Source organism: Protopterus annectens, chromosome 3.part0 (genome assembly GCF_019279795.1).
Source record: "Protopterus annectens isolate FY-2018-M chromosome 3.part0, PAN1.0, whole genome shotgun sequence".
Lineage (NCBI taxonomy): Eukaryota > Metazoa > Chordata > Ceratodontiformes > Protopteridae > Protopterus > Protopterus annectens.
This window is the reverse complement of record NC_056731.1, coordinates 31,113,292-31,136,456: the sequence shown is the minus strand read 5'-3', so window position 1 is coordinate 31,136,456 and position 23,165 is coordinate 31,113,292. Positions and strand designations below refer to the sequence as shown.

General features: G+C 42.8%; 1 protein-coding gene across 1 annotated transcript in view; it reads right to left on the bottom strand.

Annotated features, from left to right (window-relative positions):
- Window positions 1-23,165, bottom strand: part of PIP4K2A (phosphatidylinositol-5-phosphate 4-kinase type 2 alpha) — a 1,425,784-nt gene that overhangs the window by 738,276 nt on the left and 664,343 nt on the right. Inside the window, 1 exon segment of the mRNA XM_044064562.1 lies at window positions 11,714-11,811. Coding sequence (XP_043920497.1) covers window positions 11,714-11,811 — 98 coding nt within the window.

Sequence of the window (23,165 nt, the reverse complement as noted above, 5' to 3'; positions counted from 1 at the left end):
ATGCCTGTCCCAGTGCATGCTGAAGTTTGCATTGAGGAGTAACAGCTGGCACCCAGAAGGCAAGAATCTGAAGATAAACTAGAGAAATGCACACCCAATCCAGCAGCATGGGGAAAAAGGGACAACAGCAAAGAAAGCTACAGAACAATCTTAGTATGACCTGGAGGGAGTGGATTGGCCATCCTTTCATGGTTCAAGCCTCAATCTATTTTATAGTAGCCACCAAGAATTATAATCAATGGAAGAGACCTCACAGATTGTCCGACAGTAGCAGGGAGATGTTGAATATGATGGAGGATTCCCTAGCCGAGGACTCCTCTGCAGTTACGAAAGGGTGTTCGACCAATTCGGTAAGGTACTCCACCTACTTCTTATATTAACTTTGGAAGAGATGGCCTAGGAAACTAGTGCTTTTTTAGTGACTAAATGAACTGCAAAATAGAATATCTGGGAAGGGCCTTAGGCCATTGGCACTAATTCTCAGATATGTCTCACATATGAAACTCTTGACTTTTTAAATACTACAGAACTTTTATGAATGAAGCAACTGATAGCAATTGCTACCTACAACTGAATGAAAAAGCCATGAAAGCAAAAGGAGGGGAAGAATGCTGCTCCTTGGCCTAAAGAAAGAACAACTTCTTAGAAAGTAAAAATTTCCCAAATTCCTTCCCTCAATGGGACTTTGTTGCATCATCGAATTAGATTCAGTGTGGGCACCAGTAGGCATTGTGCTGCAGTCCCAAACAGTAAAGACACATATTGTTCCTGCTGGCAAGTCACAGTTGTCAGACACAGGCACATTTACATAAAACAGAAGTCATTCTGAAAATAAAACATTGGGCCAGGACCCTTCAGATCTCACACAGTATGTACCTCATGAACCAAAACCTACTAAAGAAAATAAATTCAGTTTTTAGAGAGACCAAACCACAAAATTTCAGCCTTAAATTTGAAAGAGCTCGAGGCCTTCTATTTCACAGTTCATTGGTATTCTTTGCAGGAAAGAAATGGAGCGTAGTCAGTGATGGTTACCTGCTAAAGTTTTAGTGCCAGAACAAGATGAAAGACTCGATTAACAAATCAAGTCTGGCTACTGCTGAACATTGTGAGGATTACGAGGTACTGCAGCAAAGAACTCTCCAAGTCCACTACACTGACTATGCCACAAAGCTCACATGACATCCAACATCTTTATGACATTTAGATAAAGCTAAATCAGAAATGGATAACGCATTAACAATCTTTTACCAAAACTACAGAATCACAAGATCACAGTTTCCAATTTGGTTAAAAAAATAGTCTGGTTTGTACCACAGCAGGTACATAAACCATGTTACAGTTCCTTTTATGGTTCTTTTGGCAATAATGAATCCACCTTTCACATCCTTAATGAGTGTCTCACATATCCAGTTTCAAACTGTGTCACAACTACCCTGACTTTCTCCATAAAAGTCACAAAACTCTATTCATGCAAGTCTCTGAGGAGATGCCCAAAATAAGATTTTTTCATGGCATTTAGGCCATTTATCATTACAGGTAAACATTACAAATATTTCATAGCAGTCATTATTCAAGCTGTATGTGTAAAGACCATAATAGAATCAAGTCTAAACTAGGGTGTTTAGCAAGCAAAAACCCACCACCCCAACTCACAGGTAAGCTACTCAAAACAGCAGGATGGAAAACTGTAATATAAACAAGGGAAGGGCAAAACAGCAAGAACTGAGGTCAACTCAAAAAAGAAAATGCAGATCAAAACTGCAACAAGATAAACCTGTGCAGTACTTCCAATTACCACCAGCTGTGCCTTACAGGACACGAATGGGAAACCATTTGAGATGTTAATCCCTGTCAGGTCCCAAAAAGACTTCTACAATCCAGACAAGCATCCAAAATGTTTGGCCTTAAAGAGACATCAGTAGAATCACAGCTGCGTTATGAAGAGTGACGGACAGCTTGGGAAGTAGACCCTAATAAGGAAAGTGCAAAAGTCTTCCCTGCAGAACCAGGAAGGTCAGACACCAACTTAAAAACTTAGGAAAGGAAGGCCAAAACATACTTGGTCACGTGAGTCTGCTAGTTAATGGGCCTAATATTGTAAATATTGTGGGAAGAAATATCCAGGGAATTTTTATGGCTAGGCTTGCATAGGCACTAGGGTCGATAGCCTAGTACCAACATATGAACCTATAAAGGACAAGACAGTATAAACTTTCTTGCCCAAACTTTCCATAGCTCAACTATCCTAATCAGAAGGAAGGAGCTTAGTAGATCGTAAAAATTTACAGGGTTCATCAGAAGAAACTGATACCGCTGAAGGGTCAGCAGAAGGGCACTTATAAAGGTATTTGCAGTCTTCAGGCACTTTGTAGAACCTATCAGGCTTCTTCAGTGCAGGATACTGAGAGTCAGAGTCTACAGAGGTGCAGAAAAAGTATCGAAAAGGGCAGCCAGAACAGGAGTGGCAGCTGATGGTTTGGGAGACTCCAATTGTAGGAGCTCAAGATACCTCTGTTGAGGTTTACTATCAAAATGTAAAATGTAGGTTCAGCGAACACTGGAATGCCAAACGTTAATTGTGCGAGAGTACATATCAGCAAATGCCACTGTACATTCGCTGATACATACTCGATGTTATGACTAGACATCTTGGTACAGTGTAGATTGGGAAATTTCTTTCTTTCCTCACTGTACTGCGATCTCGGAGATGGAATATATAGCTTGCAGGGGGTGGGGCACAGTCCCCCACAGTGTAGGAGTTACACTCACCTTTGCTCCTGTATGGAGTTCACTTTAGATATTTGGCGAAAATGTCGAATTTGCTTACTTTGTTCATCAGATTCAACATTTTCACCTACTTAATATGCAGGAATTCAATGCTGACTTTCGATGTTACATATGTTTTTTTTTTAAATGTCAAGATTTTGATAGTAAAGTCTCTTTTAAATGTCACAGACCTGGGAACAGTCACACTTAAAATAGTCCACCACCAGGGCAACAGTATTCCCTAAGGACAACCCTTCCATGGGGAATCTGGACACAAGGAATCCTCTTCCTCTGAAATGTAATCCAGGGGGAAGGAATTTGGGAAAAGTAAGCCAAATATTCTTCCCCAGAATCCAAATTCTTATCTGAGGAATCCAATTCCTTAGGCCACTTGACAGGAGTGGAAGACCATGGGGATCAAGGACAGACACCCCTTAAGCAGGCTTCAAGGCCAGTAAAGCATTAAACAAACCCTGAGTGAAATCTTGCCATTCATGCTGGGAATTCTTAACAACAGTGGAAATATGCTTAGCGTTCTACTTCTTTATCTGCATATTTGCTCAGAAAACCCTTGGATAGTCAGACCCCTGATGCAACTCTATAATGGTGGTTGGAATTTCCTCCCTCACTAAAATATGAGGAATTCTTCTCGGTCCACTGGATATTATCAGCAGAGGTTCCCCCTCAAAGTCAGGTGCAGATACTGGAAAAGCCTCCAAGGATATGTGAGAATTCGAATCCATGTTGCCTCCGACGAAGTTGTGGCACAGGAATCCAAAGCAAGCACCAGATGGTCCTCAGGGCTTCACTGGCCTCTAGAGAGAGAGAGATAGCTGTTGGAGGTTAGACAGCAACCGGATCAGGCTTAACTTTTTGGTGTACTTCTTGGCAGACGGCTGACCCTCGGGGCAGGTGGATTCCACCAGAGCACTCTGATCCAACAGCTTAAGTCACTGGTTCTCAAGATATATGGACCAAAAAAACAACCAGCAGATAGTGAAAGCCATAAAAATATATATTATATCACTTTAGTCAAGACATCAATATACAAAAGTTACAAACCGGTTGAAATGCTTACAGATTCCGAATGTTTAACGGTGTTAATGCATACTTTTTATAGTATACTGCTGGATGGACATATTTTACCAGGTCTAATTAATACAATAAGAGAATGACATAATGCGTGGTTTGTAGCCAAGGCAGATATCTCACCCTAATCAATGGGCTCCACAATAAATAAAATAGCAGCTGGTGTATCCTTAGCACTTATAATAAGAGCAGAATTATAATTCATGACAACTGATACTGGAGGAATCATTTAATTATATTAAATGCACACCAAGATTTATGGACAGGCACTCCAATGGTTTTCCTGCTAAGGAGGCTCCCTATGAGTAAAGTGTTTACATTATTCCCCTTGCTTTCAGTCTTGCTGATGTTGTGATCTATGTAGGGGGAAGTTTAAGTTTATTATTATATTGATCTCCAGAGACCAATTTGTTCCACTTAGAGATAGTTTATTTACTGGCTTGCTTTGGTATAGATATATTACCTATCAATATACAGTGATAGGTAGTTATATCTATAATTGGGACCCATCAGTTTATCTACCTAGGACTTACTTAAATATTCTTCTGACGAGTTTGGTTCTATACCCACGTTCTCCATCTACCATCTATTGCTATTTTTAAAATATATTTTTACAATTTGCACTATATTTGTATGTGGGGGGGTTAATGTCCATCTTGAATGGAGGATCACACTAAGGGCATTTAATATATGGTGTGACCTCATGGATATGGGGTATAGTGGACTCAACACTGGTAGTGAGTAAGTAGGACTCAGCGAGGCTGTCTTGGGATTAACACATTTCTCAACTGATGATTTATGATTCCTAAGAAGCACTGGATTTGACTAAAGCGAAAAGCCTAGACTGATATTGTCCTGTCACGTGGCCAGGGGTTGATATTGTCCATCATATCTATAGATCTGGGATCATATATATATTTGAATTGCTGCACATTCACTATGGATATTTCAAATTTGATTAAGGGACTATCCTCTGATCGTGAGGACCTGGCAATTTTTGGTAATGGGATGGATTCCACATCAGGGAATGGCACCATACTGGTTAATAGGGAGGATACATGTGAGGCATTATTTGCCACTCTAACTAAACACATGCATTCCCTCAGGAACAATGTATGGCATTATAAATTGTTCAAGGCCTATACAGTTAAAGGGGTAACACCCAGAGGCGAGTCAGAACTCAACCAATGTTGAGCAATCCTGACCAGGCCCTACTTCAGCAATGGAGGGAAGCACAACATAAAACTACAATGCAATTTGTAGAGATACTGATGGGTTTTCATGACAGAACTATAGATACAGAAATTGCTGCTATTACTAAGATAGGTGAACAAGTTAAGGAATTTGAGGGACAGTCCACATATTCTTTACGTCTTAAGAAACTAAGTACTGAATTGACTAACTTGGAAATACAACTTAAAGAAAGGAAAAGGAAAAAAATCCTTAGGGATTAACAGACTATGAACAAGGTGACGCCTTTTCTAAGGACAGTGGTAAGCATGTTAGATTCTCACAACAATATAAGAACCCAGTTAAAAGAAAACATTCAAGGTCAATACTTAAAAAAAATCTGATACACCAGGGGATGATTCCTCTTCTGCGTATGACTTTGAAACATCAGTATCTACAGGTTCACCAGCACAAAAGAGGAGGAACTCCAGTAATCTTAAATATTTAAACCAAAAAAAAGGGGGGGGGGAATAGAAAACACAGAAAGCGTAGTGAATATGGAGGGATTATTCTGGAAGTTTGTACAGAAACATTAGCAGGAAATGTATTGACTATTTCATCCTACCCTCTCTCTCGTCCTTGGAAATAAGTATTCTGGATAAAGGTCTTTCATATATACCTTGTGGCTTAGTTTCAGAGGATTATTTTGCCAAAGATGTGGCTGAGTTTTGTAGAACTCTTAATTTAAAATTGTATTTTCAGGAAAAAGGTAATACTGATGTTCATGATCATTTTAGATATCACAAATCTACATTTTCCCCTCCGATGCACCATAGTGTACTAGCATTTCAAAATTCCACTCTTAGGGATCTTCATTTCAGTTCTACGAATAGGCATATTAAAGCTAGTAATGTAACCACACATGAGATGAATACTATTTCTAAGTTAGCTGACAATCACGAGATAGTGATTTTGACAGCGGACAAAGGTGGAGCTGTGGTGGTGCAAAACTGGGAGCAATATGATAAGGAGGCAAAAAAATCAGTTAGCAGATAATAGATATTATGTGCAACTTACATATAACCCTACCAAACATTTTCAAAAACAAATAGATGGTTTTCTATCACTGGCTGTAGAAGAAGGGATTATCACTGATAATGTTAAGAAACAATTTACTATTCTGGACCCCAATAATCAGTTCATATACTTTCTACCTAAAAATACATAAGAACCTGCATAATCCCCCTGGCTGGCCAATAGTGTCTGGTAGAGGATCTATGACTGAGCCACTTTCCCAACATTTAACTAAGTATCTGAAACCCTTATTTAAATGGGTGAGGGCTCATCTAAAAGACATGACTAAATTCTTGCAGGTCATCTCTGAGATGCAAATAGAGGATGATTGGATACTTTGTACCCTGGATATGAAACCCCTTTACACCAATATTCCTCACTGTGCCAGCATCCAGGCGTTAGAATACTGGTTATACAGGTCAGAATTGTATCCATCAGATTTTAATACTATTCTTTTGGGTCTAACTAAGCATGTATTAACGAAGAATGTCTTTTTCTATCACAATACATGTTATCTACAAATCAAGGGCACAGCTATGGGGGCTACATTTGCTCCTATATATGCAGATATATTTCTGGCATATATATAAGAGCAGATCATATATGATTGCTCCCATAATCTGTACCTTGACCAAATAGATATCTGGAAAAGATATTTGGATGACTGCTGGATGGTATGGAGATCGGATAAGGAACACCTGATGGAGTTTGTGGAATATCTAAATGAAAATAAATGGGGAACTGAATTTACGGTGAACCATCATAAAGACAGTATTACATTTTTGGATGTATTGATAAGTAGAGCTTCAGACAATATTCTGACAACGGTTTATCCTAAGTTCCCTGAGTATAATTCCCTTCTCCATGCCTCCAGCTTTCACCCCCTCCATATATGCAGAAATATTCCTAAATCGCAATATATGAGGGTGAAACTCATCTGCTCATAGGACAACACCTATTTGCATTATAGGGATGACCTAACCAAGAGATTCAAAGAAAGGGGCTACAAACCAGGACATATTATGCAGGCTGGGAATACTGTCAATGGTATGGCTAGGGAAGCACTCTTACAATATCATGACAAGCAGGGTAGAACTAAAGGTCACCCTACACTAGTGACTACTTATGGTAGAAATGTTGGGGCACTTACTGACGGTGTACAACCCAGTTGGAATATCCTTAAGGCGTACAACAGGCTCTCCAAATTGTTGGGAGCTGATTGCCTTTTTTCTTTTAGGAATGGGAGGAACCTGGCGTCCTCCTTTAACCATTGCAAACCAGGAATATATAAACCTAAGGAAAGATTGCAGAGTACCATTGAGGGGCAAATTGTCAAAGGATGTTATTCTTGTGGTCACTGTACACATTGCAGCAGAATATTACAAACGAGTAGCTTCACTAGTAAAAATACCAGTATAGTATATGATATTTCCTTCTTTGCAAACTGCAGCTCAGATTGGGTTCTATACCTGGCCACTTGCCAGTGCTCAGCATTTTATGTAGGCCAAACGTCTAGAGCGTTTAAACACAGAATTTCATCACATCTTAGTGAAATTAAAAATAAAAAAACATACAAATGCCTTATTTAAACATAATGAAGTTCACTAAACAGCATCTTTTCATTTTATGATTATTGATAGAATCTTGGGTATGAAATATAATAAATCTGGATGGCATGAGTTGCTTAATGCCAAAGAGAGAAAATGGATCATTAAACTGGGAGGGCTTTTTGCCCCAGGACTAAATGAACACCTCTAATTGGTTTATGGGCTAATGACAGTATATAAACGTGTGATTTTTATTGTGTCTTTACACTGATGAAGGCTTAGCTAAATATAAGCCGAAACAGGTTTGTAACTTTTGTATATTGATGTCTTGACTAAGGTGATATAATATATATTTTATGGCTTCCACTATCTGCTGGTTGTTTTTTTGGTTCATGTTGCTATTTTGTGAGGTTGCAGATGCCTTACTTGCAGGAATCCATTTTGGACTGGCTCTCAACATATATGGACAAAGAGGAGATACAACTACGCAGGGCCTTAGGCACAAATACCTGGCAGGCAGAACACTGCGTATGATCATAGGAAGCATCGAAGCAAAAAATGTCACTGGTTGTGATGGTCTTTAGGTGGAATCTGACTCCTACACTGACATTTCACCTTTTTGGATGACATGACCACAGTAGTAATGTCTTTCAGCTTTTCCCAGTTAGGGGTCGCCACAGCAGAAATCCGGTCCGCTAATGATTGGCAGTGGATTTTTATGGTGCTGAGTTGCCAGCCCGATGCCCAACCTTCAAGAAAGGCACACACATTCATGCTTGCACCTACCTGCATGTCTTTAACGTCACTCGACTGTGGGGAGGACATGCAGACTCCACACAGAAGGCACTCCAGCTGAGAATCGAACGGGAGAGCCTCTTGCTGTGAGGCGACAACACTAACCGCTGCACCACCATGGGCCTTGATGACATGAACTCAATACCAGACAATATTAAAAAAAGAACAGAATAAATCCTAATGGGACACTTGTGAAAAATGTCTTAATAACTAGCATAGCAGAAGGGATTTCAGAGCAACATACAATAATGGCTTTCAGACTGGCAGCAAAGTTCTGAGGGTTTGCATGTGTATGTCACCTTCACGCTCTATATTTTGCAAGGGAAGCTAATGCATCATGTATTGTGCCTACAAGAGCTGAATGTTTTGGTATACTGGACACACACTGGGCTATCCTTGGCAGGAGATCCCTTAGGTGAAGAATACTGCAACAGTGATATGGGAAGGGCATCACTAATGATAATATAAAAATAAAGAGAAATAGACAATAATAAATAAAAACTGGTATGTGAACTACAACCAAGTACAGAAACAAACAGGGAGATACTGCAGAAGTCCTCACTAGTAAGGTGCTTTTCCTTATTGACACTGCACTGGAAGCTCCCATATTATACTACTGTTTAACTACAATACATGGCAAATGCTCGTTACACAACAGATGTTATGCTGCTCTGCCTATGTCACAAAACATTTTACATTGTACTGCAGGTAACAGCACAGCATCATTTTTATACAATCTTCCTCCCTGACCATGAAACCTGCCCTGCCAACCACCTCATGGATCTGTTCATTCTACAGGGTGAGAGCCCTTTGGACTATTCATTCCCTTAGGATGATAGGCAGGCGAGCCTGGAGGGGGAGCTGTCCATGCACTGGCAATTGAGGAATGCACTGTAAGCTTTAGTGTCACCTGTACATGACTGCATGTGATGCCCCCCCCCCCCCCCCAAAGACAGCTCTCCCCCATGTACTCCTGGTCTGTATAGGCAAGTCTGTCATGGACAGAGCACCAAAACACACACATACCCACAAACAGGGGCAAGGAGGGTTAAGTCTCATCATTCCCTTGTTCTTCCATATCAGCTCCAGCAGGTGATTGAGTCACTAACAGAACCTCAGGTCGCCTGGATCATAGGACTTTATCCTCGTACATCAGTGTAACATATGAAGGAAAGAATATGTCAATACCACAAGGGTAAAGAAATCACACAGAAGTAAATAAAATAATATAGAATATGCAGAAAGAAAGACAAATAAACCTCAGTAAAAAAATTCTTAACTTAAAATAAATGAACCCAGTTCATCACAATTCACTTTTGAAGTCACAATTACTGCAACTATACAACTCCAGTCAATGTACAACTGCCTTGTAAACTTTGTGCTAGCAGCCAGCATCTGAATTAATTTTTCATTAACCACATTTATTGAACATGATCATAAGTGACGCATTTTCACACACAGCCTAAGCAGAAAGCCACCAATTATGCTATTTTTGTTTTAGTAGCCCACAAGATTTCTAAGATATCAAGGTTTAAGCAGGCTTTTACTGGCTCTGTGGAGTACAGGGACTAAGACCCAGATGATCCAAAACTTAACTAGTGGACTAGCGGTTGGAGAAGGTAATGAGAGGCAGCAGAGGAGTGAAGAGGTGATGCCAACTCACCTCTCTCAGGTATGGGCGTTATGGGAGCATGCTGGGGATGAGCCAGAACCAAGGCTTCTGGAGGGGCCCAGGATTTGACAACACAGGTAACCTGTTTTCTGATATACAGGGCTGCAGAGAAGCACACCACCAGGAAGGAAGGGGCGGCAACCTCTCAACAGCCACTGCATGCTTGCCCAACATATGTTGGGGGAATGGGTAACGCATAACTTGCCCAGGAACAGTTCATCCAGCTGCCCTTCCAGAATCAGCATTGATGGCACTGTTACTTTTATTCTTCCTGCCTCTCAGCCACATTGACCCAGCAAACCATGCCACCAGTGTTTGTGTGGGCATGTTGGGGGGGGGGGCTAACAGCTTAAATGTGGTGCAGTATGATTAGGGAAGTTGCAGATCTGCCCAACAGCAGATGGCTCTTTTCATCAGAAACCCTGTGATACACTGTCTCACCTTTAGGTTAAAAAAAGTTAGCTTTTACTATACAAATCTTAGCACTTAACAGAGGGCTTTAGTATATATATATATATATATATATATATATATATATATATATATATATATATATATATATTTAAATTTCACTGTACGTCAGTTAGAATATGATACACACACTCCTTTGATGGTATACATACAATATTTGTCCAGAAGCTGTAATAAATCACTTTATTCACTCATGAGGGCAACATAAACTTGGAAATCCAGGGGAAAAAATAAACCAGTTTTCTGTGGTTTCGCCAGCCACTACTGTATACACTACATGGCTTAGCAACTCAGAACAAAAACAAAAAGTGCTACAGCAGTGGGTCCTACCACCTTCTCCGTTCTTTCAGAAAGTAGAGCAGCATAGTGACACAGCAGATAGTGTTGCTGCCTCACAGAAAGAGGTTTGATTCTTGGCTGGGGTGCCTTCTTTGGAGTCTGCATGTCCTCCCTGTGTTCGTGTAGGTTTTATCCGGGTTCTCCCGTCTCCTCCCACATTGTAAAGGCATGCAGTGGGGTGGACTGGACACACTAAACTGGCCATTGGTGTTAGTGTGCGTGCAAGTGTTTGGTATGAAGAACAACCGCAGCAGGGTGACTCACCCAGCAGTGTGAACCTTGGCTCTAGGTTCTGTCAATATTGAGGTGAAAATGTAAAAGTGAAGTGTGCAAAAATTGGAACAAGGGGTTGTGGATGGATGGGTGGTTTCATGACAAAGTATTGTCTAAATTACTCTGGGAAATTTCAGGCGGAGTCACACCAGTCGCACCCACTGCTCACCACAGGCAAGCAGAACAAGCTACTTAAACAGGCTGAAAAGCATCCAACTAGGCTGAACAAAGTTTTATTGCATGACACTGTTTTGCCTGAACCACATATCATAAGATATTTCAATATAAATGTGAAAAACAACACATCTGATCTTTCACTTGATCTAGGTTATGACAGATACCTTTCATGCTAAAGAGTGTCATTCATATTATAATTCAAAAAGATGCAGCAAAGAAATGAATATTAATTGTAACTGAGGAATCATGAACAATTTCCATACAAGCCTTTAAAACAATTACAGAAAACTACCCACTAGTTAAAGATAATGTTCCAGGCTCAAAATTAGTTACTCACTTGTTAAAAAGGTGATTGTCAACCTTTAACTTGGAATATGCTTTGAAGTCATCTGGCATCAACATAACAGGAATTTGGACATGACTTAGTTCATTGATCTAAACAAAAAAAAAGCATTATATTCAAATAGCTCTAATAATAAAAAGAAGATACACACAGGCATTTTACAAACGTATCATAGTTGCTGTTACCATAAAATGTAGATGTTGACACTAATGAATCCATGTCACCATTCTGTAAAATCAAACGTCCCCTCTATCTATTAAACTGCCTGAAAAGTTAACTAATTTCCTGTGGTGAAGAGGCATACAACTGGAAAGAAGCTAACGCTGGGGGGTTCTAAGTTCCCTGGGACACTGCTATTTCTGTTAACCAAGAAAAACAGTTCCCTTTCCCAGTTCAACTGCAGAAATGTTCACTCTAGCTGTATAAGACTTATCTGCTGTTCACATATATGAACAAAAATTAAAACACTGCCTCCTTGACTTCAAGGACAGCTACTGACTCGGATGACTGAATGGGCAAAAAAGCAGAGGGGATGCTTCTACTCTTCTGCACTCAAACATGCTGGTTCTATTCCATAACCTTCATGGCAAAAAGTATAGTTGCGTAAACTTACCATAAATTAGATGTTCGAGTGTATTCACTGTTGTCGTCAACACACTTGGGTTATCCTGCCAGGGGTAGCCCTCGGTAGGCCCGAATACCAGAGGCTTAGTATTTCTGCGTCGGTTGCTGTCGCTCCAAGACTGACATCAGGTCGTCAGTGATATAAAAACAGGCAGCCGATGCCATTACATCATTTTTTCTTGCCCCAAATGTCAGGAGCTCCCAAACAGGGAGCTAAGTTATGGTGGAAAAACACCACCAGTAGAAAGTAAATACTAATAGCCCTGTAAAGAGTGAGGAGGAGAGAGAGACAAGGGGGCTGGAGGGTGGGAAACCAGGACTGCAACAGTGAATACACTTGACCATTTCCATTTATGATAAGCGTACACAACTGTACTATGTTCTTCATGTTTCACTGTTGCAGTCATCACACTTGGGTTGATTCCCAAAGCTGAGGAAGGGTGGAGGCAGTCAAGAAGTGTTAGGGCTGGCTAGTAGGCCTTGCAAGACTGCTGTAGCAAAACCTGCCCTGGATTTGGAAAAGATAGGCAGGTGGCAATGCTTGGTGAAGGTCAATGCTTGGTGAAGGTATGAACAGAACTCCATGTTGCAGCTTCCAGGATGTCCCTCTGAGAAAGGCTGCAGAGGTTGAAGTTGGCCTACTGGAATGTGTTTTTACCCCCTGCGGGGGTGGTTTCCCATGGTGTTTGTAACAGAAATGGATACAATGTGCTATCCATTTGGAGATGGTTTGTTTTGATATGGCCTTGCCCTCTGCCCCTGCTGCAAAGCTGACTAGTAACTGGCCAGATTTCCTAAAGGGCCTAGTCCTATCCAAGTAGAATCTGAGCTGTCTGTGCACATCTAAAGACTGCAGGATCCCTTCCCCCTTATTTTGAGGTTTAGGGAAAAAGGTGGGCAAATGAATAGATTGGTTGAGAGCCACACTGGACACCACTATAGGCATGAAAGTTGGGTTAGTCCTGAGGGAGACCCTGTCAGCATGTAAAACGATGAAAGGTTCCACAGCCATAAGTGCTTGTAGCTCAGACACTGTTATAGCTGAAGTGATGGCCAGAAGCAAGGCTGTTTTCGAAGAGAGGAATTTTAACTCTGCTGAAGCTGCAGACTCAAAGGGGGGGGGGGGGGGGCAGCATGAGATTTTCCAACACAAAGTTAAGGTCTCAAGCAGGGGTAGGGGCTCTTCTTGGTGGCCTTAAGTTTAGACCCTCTCAGGAACTGCTTGATGAGAGAAGAGAGGAGGCTCAGTGCTGTAAAGTGCAGAGATGGCAGAGGCATGTATCTTAATGGAAGAGAAGGACAGGCCTCAGTGGAGTAGGTCTGCTAGGTAATTCAGGATGAGAGGTAAGGAGGGCTGTGCTGGGTCCGCTCCTTTAGTCTAGATCCAGGAACAACACCTTTTCCACTTGCCAGCATAGGATTTTCTAGTGCTGGGTCATCTGGCTTCACATATAACATTGAGTATCTGCTTGCTTAGGCTGGCCACTGGAGGAGAAGTCAAGGAATAAGCCAGGCTGCCAGGTTCAGGGTCTGCAATTGTGGATGCAAGAACTCTCTCTCCTGCTGAATCAGGTGAGTTGGAATCTGGGGGAGGTGCCATGGAGGCAACGGTAACAGACTGCGCAGTAATGGGTACCAATGTTGGCGTGGTCAGTCTGGGGCAATCAGGATTGCCCTTGGTCTTTCCTCCCATATTTTGAGTAATACTCTTGTAAGAAGAGGTAGGGGGGAAATGCATAGCTTGAGAGGTTTACCCCTTAGAAGGATAGGGAATCCACTTTCCAGGCCTTGCTGTGAGGTTCCCTGGTGCAGCATTGGCTGAGCTAGTGGTTGTGGGGGGAGGCAAATAGGTCCACCTTCGGGGTACCACATTTCTGGGTCATAAGGCTGAAGGTGTCGCGGTTTAATTGCCACTCATGTGGGTCTAGGAGATTTCTGCTTAAGTTGTCTGCCAGAGAGTTTTTGTTGCCTGGCAGGAATTGAGCTTGCAGGTGAATATGCATGGCTGAGGCCATGTTCCAAAGGGTCATGGCTAGCCTGCAGTGTGGGTAAGAGTGAGTTCCCCCCCTGCTTGTTGATGTACCACATCTCTGTGGTGTTGTTGGTTTTGATTAGTAGAGGCCCTGGAGAGAGCAGGGATTTGAAAGCTGTCAAAGCATGCTGAACAGTTAGAATCTCTTTTTGGTTGATGTGCAGATGAATTTGATTTGGGCTCCAGTGGCTCTGAATGCACCAGCGTCCAGGTCTGCACCCCAGGCATAGTCTGATGCATCTGTGATTAGGGTCTGGGTGGCATGGGTTTATGAAAAGGGAAGTCCCTTGTTGTGTTTGCATGCTGCTGCCACCAAAGAAAATATTTCCTTAGACAAGGTATCATAGGTATAATAATTTCCAGGTCCTGAGAATGTTGACACCAAAGGCTTTTTAAGTACCACTGAAGTTTCCTCATATGCAGTCTGGCATATGGAATTAGTAGTATGCAGGAGGCCATGAACCCTAGAGCTTGCAGGATTTTCTTTACGGATAACTGGGTTCTGGTGGCCAGTTGAGAAATGTAGCCTGTCGGATAGGCTTGTTTTTCTAGAGTAAGGAATGCCATCTGGGATGCTGTGTCCAGACTTGCTCCCAAGAATACAATTCTTTGACTGGGGACTAGTTTGGATTTCTTGTTGATAGTGTACCCCAGTGAGGTTAGTAGGTCTTTTTCAAATGTCAGGTGCTGCAACAGCTTTTCCTGACTGTCTGCCTGAATCAAGCAGTCATCCAAGTAGAGGTAAATCTGAATATTTCTTTGCTGCAGTAAGCAATGGCTGGAGCCAAGCATTTTGTGAAAACTCTGGGAGCAGTGGATAAGCCAAAGGGAAGTGCAGACACTGTTAATGCATAGATCCTTCCCTGAAATGTAGGTATTTCCTGCAAGAGTCTCTGATTGGGATATGCAGCTAGGCCTCTTTTAGGTCTAGGGTGGCTAATCAGGCATATTTCGACAGCATAGGGAGATGTTGCTATAGAGTGAGCATTCTGAATTTTGGTACTACCAGGAAGGTGTTTAGAATGGATTGGGTGCCAGGTTCCCTTTTTTCTGGGCACCAGGAAAAGTCTGGAGTAGAAATCTTGGCCTATCTGGCCTACCTGTTCTACAGGAACAGGCTGAATTGCCCTCATGGAGAGCACGGAATGAACGTGGTTTTGTGCCTCTGCCCACTGGTTTGGAGAAAGATCTATGAACCCTTTTGGAGTTGGCAGCATGTGGAAATAAAATTTGTACCTCTGGGACACTATGTTGAGGACCCATTGATCATTGGTGATGGAGGCCCAGTTTTTTGCATAGGAGGCAAGTTTTTCTCCTAGGGGTACGAGCAGATGGGCAGAAGTGAGAGGTGGAGTTGAGAAGTCACTGTAAATTATTTCCATAAGGGGGTGGCTTAGCACTCCCTGTTTTTGAAGTGGAGGTACTCTATTGCTTAGAACTCTGCAAACCCTAAGACTGCTGTATGGGGGGTCTGCTTCCCTTAGGTCTAGTCTGAGGTGGCCTTGAGGGGGCTGAAAAGAACCAATGTTTTGAGGGGCAATGCCTACTGAATCTTGGAGGCTGGACTTGCAAAAAGTCTTTAACTGTCTGCATAGACTTAGCTTTTTCTTCCATCTTTTTCAAAACCTCTTCTGCTTTGGTGCCAAACAGATTGTCTTTATTCAGTGGTGTGTCCAATAATTTTGATTTGACATGGTTTGGCAAGGTCTGTTCCTTAAGCCAAGCATGCCTTCTAAGTACAGAACCTGTGACTGCTGCCCTGCAGGATGCTTCTAGGGCGTCAAACCCACATTGCAGGGTATGCTTACTAACTTGGCTTGCAGAATGCATAAGCTCCTGTAATTCTTTATTTTCTGCACAGTCAGGAAAGGTAGATAATTTTTGTTTAATAAGTTCCATAGTATGTTGCTGGTATTTCAGCATGTGGAACTGACAATTTAATGCTCTAATGGCAAGAGTTGCAGAGGTGTATACTTTTTTACCCCATCTGTCTAAAGCTCGGGAATCCCTGTCCAAAGGGGTGGGATTCTTAGCTGTGGTTGCTTTTATTCCTTTAGGTCCTTGGGAGATGACCTCTGGGTCAGCAGTAGGATTTTTGAAAAGAAATTTGTATGAGTCAGAGACTCTTTAGTACCCGTCAGGTTTTCTGGGAGCAGGAGGTAGAGTATCAGGAGTTAGACTGGATTCCATAAAAACATCATCCACAACAGAACAGGAGTAATAGCCAAGGGTCTGTGCTATGGTAAATCTAAAAATTCCCTGAGTCTCTTTTTGGACTGAGGATAATCCTGGCATTCCCAATGGAAATGCTCTCTCAAGGTTTCACCACAAGAAAAATCCTCTGGAGGAGAGGCAGAAGGAATGGATTCCTCTGCATCTGAATCCTCATAAGCAGATAAGGGCATGTCTTCATAATCAGAAACCTCAGAGTCGGACTCTTGGCCAGATAAAGTTGCTGGGACAAGTCTTTTTTCCTTTTAGCGGGGGTAGGCTGGCTTCCCCTAATGAGCATGATAAGGTCTTCTGCCATTTTAAGCATCTGAGACTGAGGCAAGGAAGCAGGTGCTTGAGTTTGGGTCGTTGGTTTTTTTAGACGTAGTTCGTACTCTGAGCCTTAGAAACTTGTTAGTTTCAGAAAGAACTGAAGATGCAAAAGAAGTCATCGGTTTGTGTTGAATATCGGTAGTGTGAAGAACTTCCTTAGACGCCGGTGCCTGAACAATGGCTCCGGACCCATCCAAGGTAGAGACATCCGCAGGTTTCGTAGTCAAAGAAGAGTCTCGAGGCATACTGGACTCCAAACAGATCTTGGTAGTGGCCTCCAAATCCATAGAAGTGGGTATCAGGGACTGCGAAAGCGCCTGAGTACCAGGGAACTGGTGACTAGCTTAATGGAAGCGTCATCGGCAGTTTTGGACCTGTGTGGTTTGTCTCTGTCTTTATCCTTATGTTTTTTCAGATCGGTAGTCGAATGGCTTACCGAAGCCATTTCGAAATACGGAGACCATAAGCGAAAGTATTTAGCTATGATAAGGGCCCAACAACGTATAGTTCTGGTGTTGAGCAAAGCACAAAACCGACAGCGAGGGACGTCAAGGTCTGGGCCTAAACAGGTGACGCAGTAAGAATGGAAATCTCAGTGTGGTATTTGCTTTCCACAGGCGAGACAATTTTTAACTTTTTCTGACATCGGTTAGAGCAAGAAAAAAGGATCCCCAGCAGGGTACTTAGCTTTAGAAGACTTCAACTTCAATTTTGGAAACAAAAACTCAGGTAGCGGCTGACCGACACTCGTGTGAACTGCTCATAGGTTCATAGGTTCATACTAGGCTATCTGCCCGAGGGCATTTATAAGCCTAGCCCATAGTTTTGTGGCTTACGCCACCCCTTTAGTTTGGAGAAACTATGCCCATTATTTTGCTGTGCCTCTGTCGAGCAGTGACACTGAGGTAACCCCTGGGGTGTATCTGCGATCTCCCATCCATTGGTCAAGATTCCTCTTGAACAAGGCCAGCGAGGTGCTCTGCCTCACATAAACCGGGATTTTGTTCCACAGCATAGGGAGTCTTTGGGTGATGAATCTATCCCTCCAGCACGTCCTATTAATAACCGTGTCGAGGTTTAAGTCTCCCGCCTTGTGGCTCTGAAGGATCTAGATTTTTGAGATGAAGCATGTTCATCAAATCTGGGTTTGACATGGCCTTGTATGTCAGGCATAGGTCACCTCTGAGCAAGCGGTAAGCAACTGAATATAACTGGAGTTCTTTCAGTCGGGCAGCATAAGACAGATTTTGAGACCCTTTATCCTTCGGTGAGAAACTTTGTGGCCTCTCCAGCTGCTGCAAGTGTCGGGTCAGATACATTCGAATGGGGCATTGTACTCGATCATTGGTCTGATGAGTGATGAGTATAGGGAGACTATGACTTCCCTTGATCTAGATGTGAATCCCTTCATGATAAGGTGGGCAATGTAGAAGGTCTTCCTAACTACTTTAGCAATATGAGTGTCGAAAGAAAGGCTACTGTCAACCTGGGTTCCCAGGTCCCTAATAACTTCTTCTGTGTTCAGGGGATTGCCACCTATATGGTAGCTAGGGGTAACCTTATTTTTCCCGAAGGGTATGACTATGCATTTCTTGGCATTTAACTTTAGGCCATGGCTCTGGCACCAGCTATCCGTTTCTGTGAGACCCTTCTGAAGGATATCTGTGTCGGATGTGTTTTCAACTACGGTGCCCAGTTTGCAGTCATCTGCAAACTTTGTCAGCCATAACCCTCCTGTATTTGCTTGTACTTCAGAAAAGTAGATGCCAAACAAGAGTGGGCCCAGGACTGAGCCCTGTGGGACACCACTTGTGACAGGCTTTGAGTCTGACATGGCGCCAGCAACTCTGACCCTGTGGGTTCTGTCACTCAGCCAGTTTGCAACCCATCTTGTAATGTATGGGTTTACATTTAAGTTGATGAGTTTTCAATGATACCGAGTGAGGTATTGTATCAAAAGCCTTCGCCAGGTCTAGGTAGGCTGTATGGACTGCCTTTCCTCGTCAATGGCCTTGGTGACTGTTTGAAAAAGTCAACCAAGTTTAGAAGGCATGATCTGCCTTTGACAAAGCCAAACTGGGTTGGATCCAAAGTCTGCAAGTTCCCTCGTCTTTATTTATGAGATCCATTATGATCCTCTCCATGGCTTTGCAGATAAGGCTTGTCAAGCTAATGGGACGGTAATTTCCAGGGTCGGTGGAGGCACTGCCTTTGTGGAGTGGGGCCACAGTGCGCCACTCCTGGAGTGCATCCGGAGGTGAGACTAAGATTAAACAGCTGTCCTAACTGTGGGTTTAATTCCTCGTTGAGTTCATGGAGCACACAGCTGGGGACACCATCAGGTCCCATGGATGCTGTGTTCTTTGCCTTGGAGAGAGCAATTCTCACCTGGGCGTTAGAGATGTTTGGGGGGCTACAATCATTTGGTATAGATATCTCTCCTTTAAGGGGGGAGGGGGGGAGTTTGCACTGAACCTTTCAGCCAGTATGTTGGCAATGTCTGTAGGATCAGTAATCTTCACATCATTTTGAACTAATTCTGAGCATATCTGGGAGTTTCCTCCTAGGTTTCTGACATAGCTAAAGAATGCCTTATGGTTGTCTTTAGAGTCCTTTAGCTCCTCGGCAAGAAAGACTGATGTAATGGCGTCGGCTGCCTGTTTTTATACCACTGATGACCTGACGTCAGTCCTGGAGTGACAGCAACTAACGCAGAAATACTAAGCCTCTGCTATTCGGGCCGACTGAGGTCTACCCCTGGCAGGATAACCCAAGTGTGAAGACTGCAACAGTGAAACACGAAGAACATCATCTACAATGAAGAAAAAAGAAATCAGAATTGTAATACTCCTATAAAAATCTTCTGTTTCAATATATCTCCAAGGCAATGGCATTTAGGGAGAAACAGAACAAACCGCAGATGAGAGGGTGAAACAAAGACACTAGAAAACTGGCACACAGCACCACAGACAAACACAAGGATGGGAAGCGATGAACAGAATAACATGGCTCAGAATACCCACAATAAAACCACTATGCATGCTGTAATACTGCATACATCTGTGGCATTTAGTTGCTTTACATACCTGTAATACTGCCCACAGTGGCGGAGAGAAATAACTTAGCAGTAGCATTCCGAAAACAAGTAACACTTCTATGTGCGAAGACATACAGACCTAGTATTAAAGTATAAAACTTAAGTTTCCTACTTGCAGCAACAGGAATATCCCCAGTACTGTAATATCTTCAGAATATTATAATGTTTATACACTTGCAGTCACTGCACCTTTATTCACTTATTCTTATATCATACACTCCAGGTTACCGAAAGAGTGATTTGGAGCTCAAGGGACAATGTCGTTACGAATAACTTAGGTCGCAGCAGTTTGTATTTCCTCTTCCAAGGAAACAATGACCATGTAAAAGACACTTGAAAAAACACAACAGCATATGTAACTTTACACAGAGCAACACAGTCACTTTCCATGTAAACCATTTGGGTGCAGTATCATTTGTTCTACACAAAGTACAACTTTAACGGCAGCTTTCAATGTCAGAGTACCCTGATCTCTCACCACAGGTTGTGTGCTTAGAGGGTTGCCATTGATGTGGTAATATATGCCATGTTTTTTCCAAATGGTGTAATAATACATTTTTTTGCATTTAACTTAAAGCCATGACTTTGGCACCAGTCATTTGTTGCAATGAGACCCTCTTACAGTATGTTATCATTTGGGGAGTCAATGACAGCACCTAACTTACAGCTGTCTGCAAACTTGGTCAGCCACAGGCCTTTTGTCTTTGCCTGGACCTCTGAGAAGTAGATGCCAAACAGTAGGGGGTCCCAGGACAGATCCCTAGGGAAGACCACTAGTGACAGGTTTGCTGTCAGTAGTGGAGGTGCCTATTTTGACCTTGTGGGTCCTATCGGTGAGCCATTTGGCCCACCCACCTGATGAGATAGGATTTACACCAAGATGTATTAGCTTTTTGATGATGCCCGAGTGGGGGATTGTGTCAAAGTCCTTGGCCAAGTCAAGGAAAGCTGTGTCTACTGACTTTCCCTCATCCAGGGCCTTGGTGACAGTCTCAAAGAAATCAGCTAGGTTCAACAGGCAAGATCTGCCCTTGACAAATCTGAACTGGGTGATGTCAAGTACTTGGAGACTGCCTATGTCCTTGTTTATGAGCTCCATAATAATATGCTCCATGGCTTTACAAATCAGACTAGTCAAGCTAATGGGGCAATAGTTTCTAGGGTTAGTAGTGGCACCACCTTTGTGCAAAGGGATGACAATGGCAGTTCTCCACTCTGCTGGAATGAAGCCTGTACTTAGGCTGTGGTTGAATAGGGTGCTCAATGACGAAGCTAGTTCCTGCTGGAGATGGCGCAGAATACAGCCTGAGATACTATCAGGTCCCATGGAAGCTATGTTGCTTGCGTTGGACAGGGCCTTTAACACTTGATCTATAGAGATGTGAGGTGTGGGACAAGTATCATAGATGTCAAATGGGCCTTTGTGGGGGGGGGGTGAAGTTTGCGCTGAACTTATCTGCTAGCAGGTTAGCTAAATCAACAACATCAGTGTAAGTGATACCGTTAAATACTAATTCAGAACAACCCTGGACTTTGCCATGGAGGTTTCTGATGTAACTGAAGGCTTTGTGGTTTACCTTTGTTTCGATTCATAATTGGCTTTGGAGGTTTTCACTAATGATCTAATTTGCTTGTTGAGGCTAAGAAGGGAGTTTTGCCAATTTGGAATTTGTTCCTTTTTACCTTTAGACAACAGTTTCTTCCTTTTGTTATAAAGCCTGTTGATACAGGATGTCCACCAGACAGGTTTGTGTTTCCTTGAGAAGCAGGTTTTAGTTCTGTTAGGTATGGCTGAGTCCATGCAGTTGTACAGGTGCTTGTATAATGCACTGCCGTACTATTCAGCATATTTGTCTGCATCCTCTGAGGGGTGTGGTGGTGCGAAGCTACTGATACCCTCCCTTAGGAGGTTGTAGTTAGCTTTTGAGAAGTTTTTTAGCCTGGTTAGGGTTGGGGGCTGTTGAGTGGGATAGAAACTTCGAATGAGACAGTCCGATGATCTGATCTCACTAGGGAAAACCAAGTCTAGAATGTTATCTCCCCTTGCGGGGGATGAGACAAGCTGATCTAGTGCTTTAGAGCTGATGAAGTCAAGGAATAACTGGGTGAGTGCTTCAATGCAGGAATAGTTCACCCAGTCTATGGTGGGGTAGTTGAAGTCACCAAGGATCAGGGTATTAGGGGGTACCTTGATCGAGTCAGGTAGGTCCAGGTAGGAGAAGTGGGTGCCCTGAGTCATGGATGGGGCTCTATAGCCGGCTATAACTTGGATGGGTGTCTTGCCAACTGTCAGTTGCATGTGGAATAGTTCTAGTGTGTCATACTGGCAAACCAGTCTGGAGGTGCACCTGTCCTTAATGAAAGATAGAGACTCCACCACCCTTAGTCTTCCTCACCTCATTTTGGGGTTAGAATGTGTGGAATGAGGTATAGCCTGGTAAGGCAGGGGTGCTCTACACAGCCCTGAACCAAGTTTCCGTGACTGCACAGACATTGGCATCTTCCAGTGCTAGGAGAGCCTCCAGTGAGTTCATTTTCAGGTTAAGGCTCCTACCGCTAAGCAGCATGCCCTTCAGTTTGCTTTTTGACAGATCTTTTATGTTGGTAGGTTTGTCTTTGGGATGTTGCCCTAAAACACGCACAATGGGGCAGGCAAGAGCCTTGGCCAGGATCCGGAATTCCATGGGTGACAGATGAAGGCCATGTCCGACAAAGCACTGAGGCCTATCAACCATGCCATCCCAGGCAGACAGATGCTGGATCTCCTTGAAATGACACCAGAAACTAAGCCAATTGTTGAAATCAATTACTTTTTGTTGGTATTGTGGTATCATTCTTGGTGAAGGCAGGATGCTGCTTAGGGGCTAATGTCATACCTGCTAGGGACAAATACTCCAAGAGCTCAACCATGTCTCTCTTTACATAGTCCATGGAGGTACATCTCAAATCATTCACACCAACAGGGCCAATGACAGTGTCATACTTGTACCTATTGTGGAGAGATTTAAGTGAGTGCATGATGTGACGGATTCTGGCACCTGACAGACAACTGACTGTGACCTTCTCCTTGTCGAGCCTGGTGAGGGGGACATTGGTGTGTCTCACAAATGAGTCCCCAATGACTAGTATGTTTGGTTAATTGTTATGCG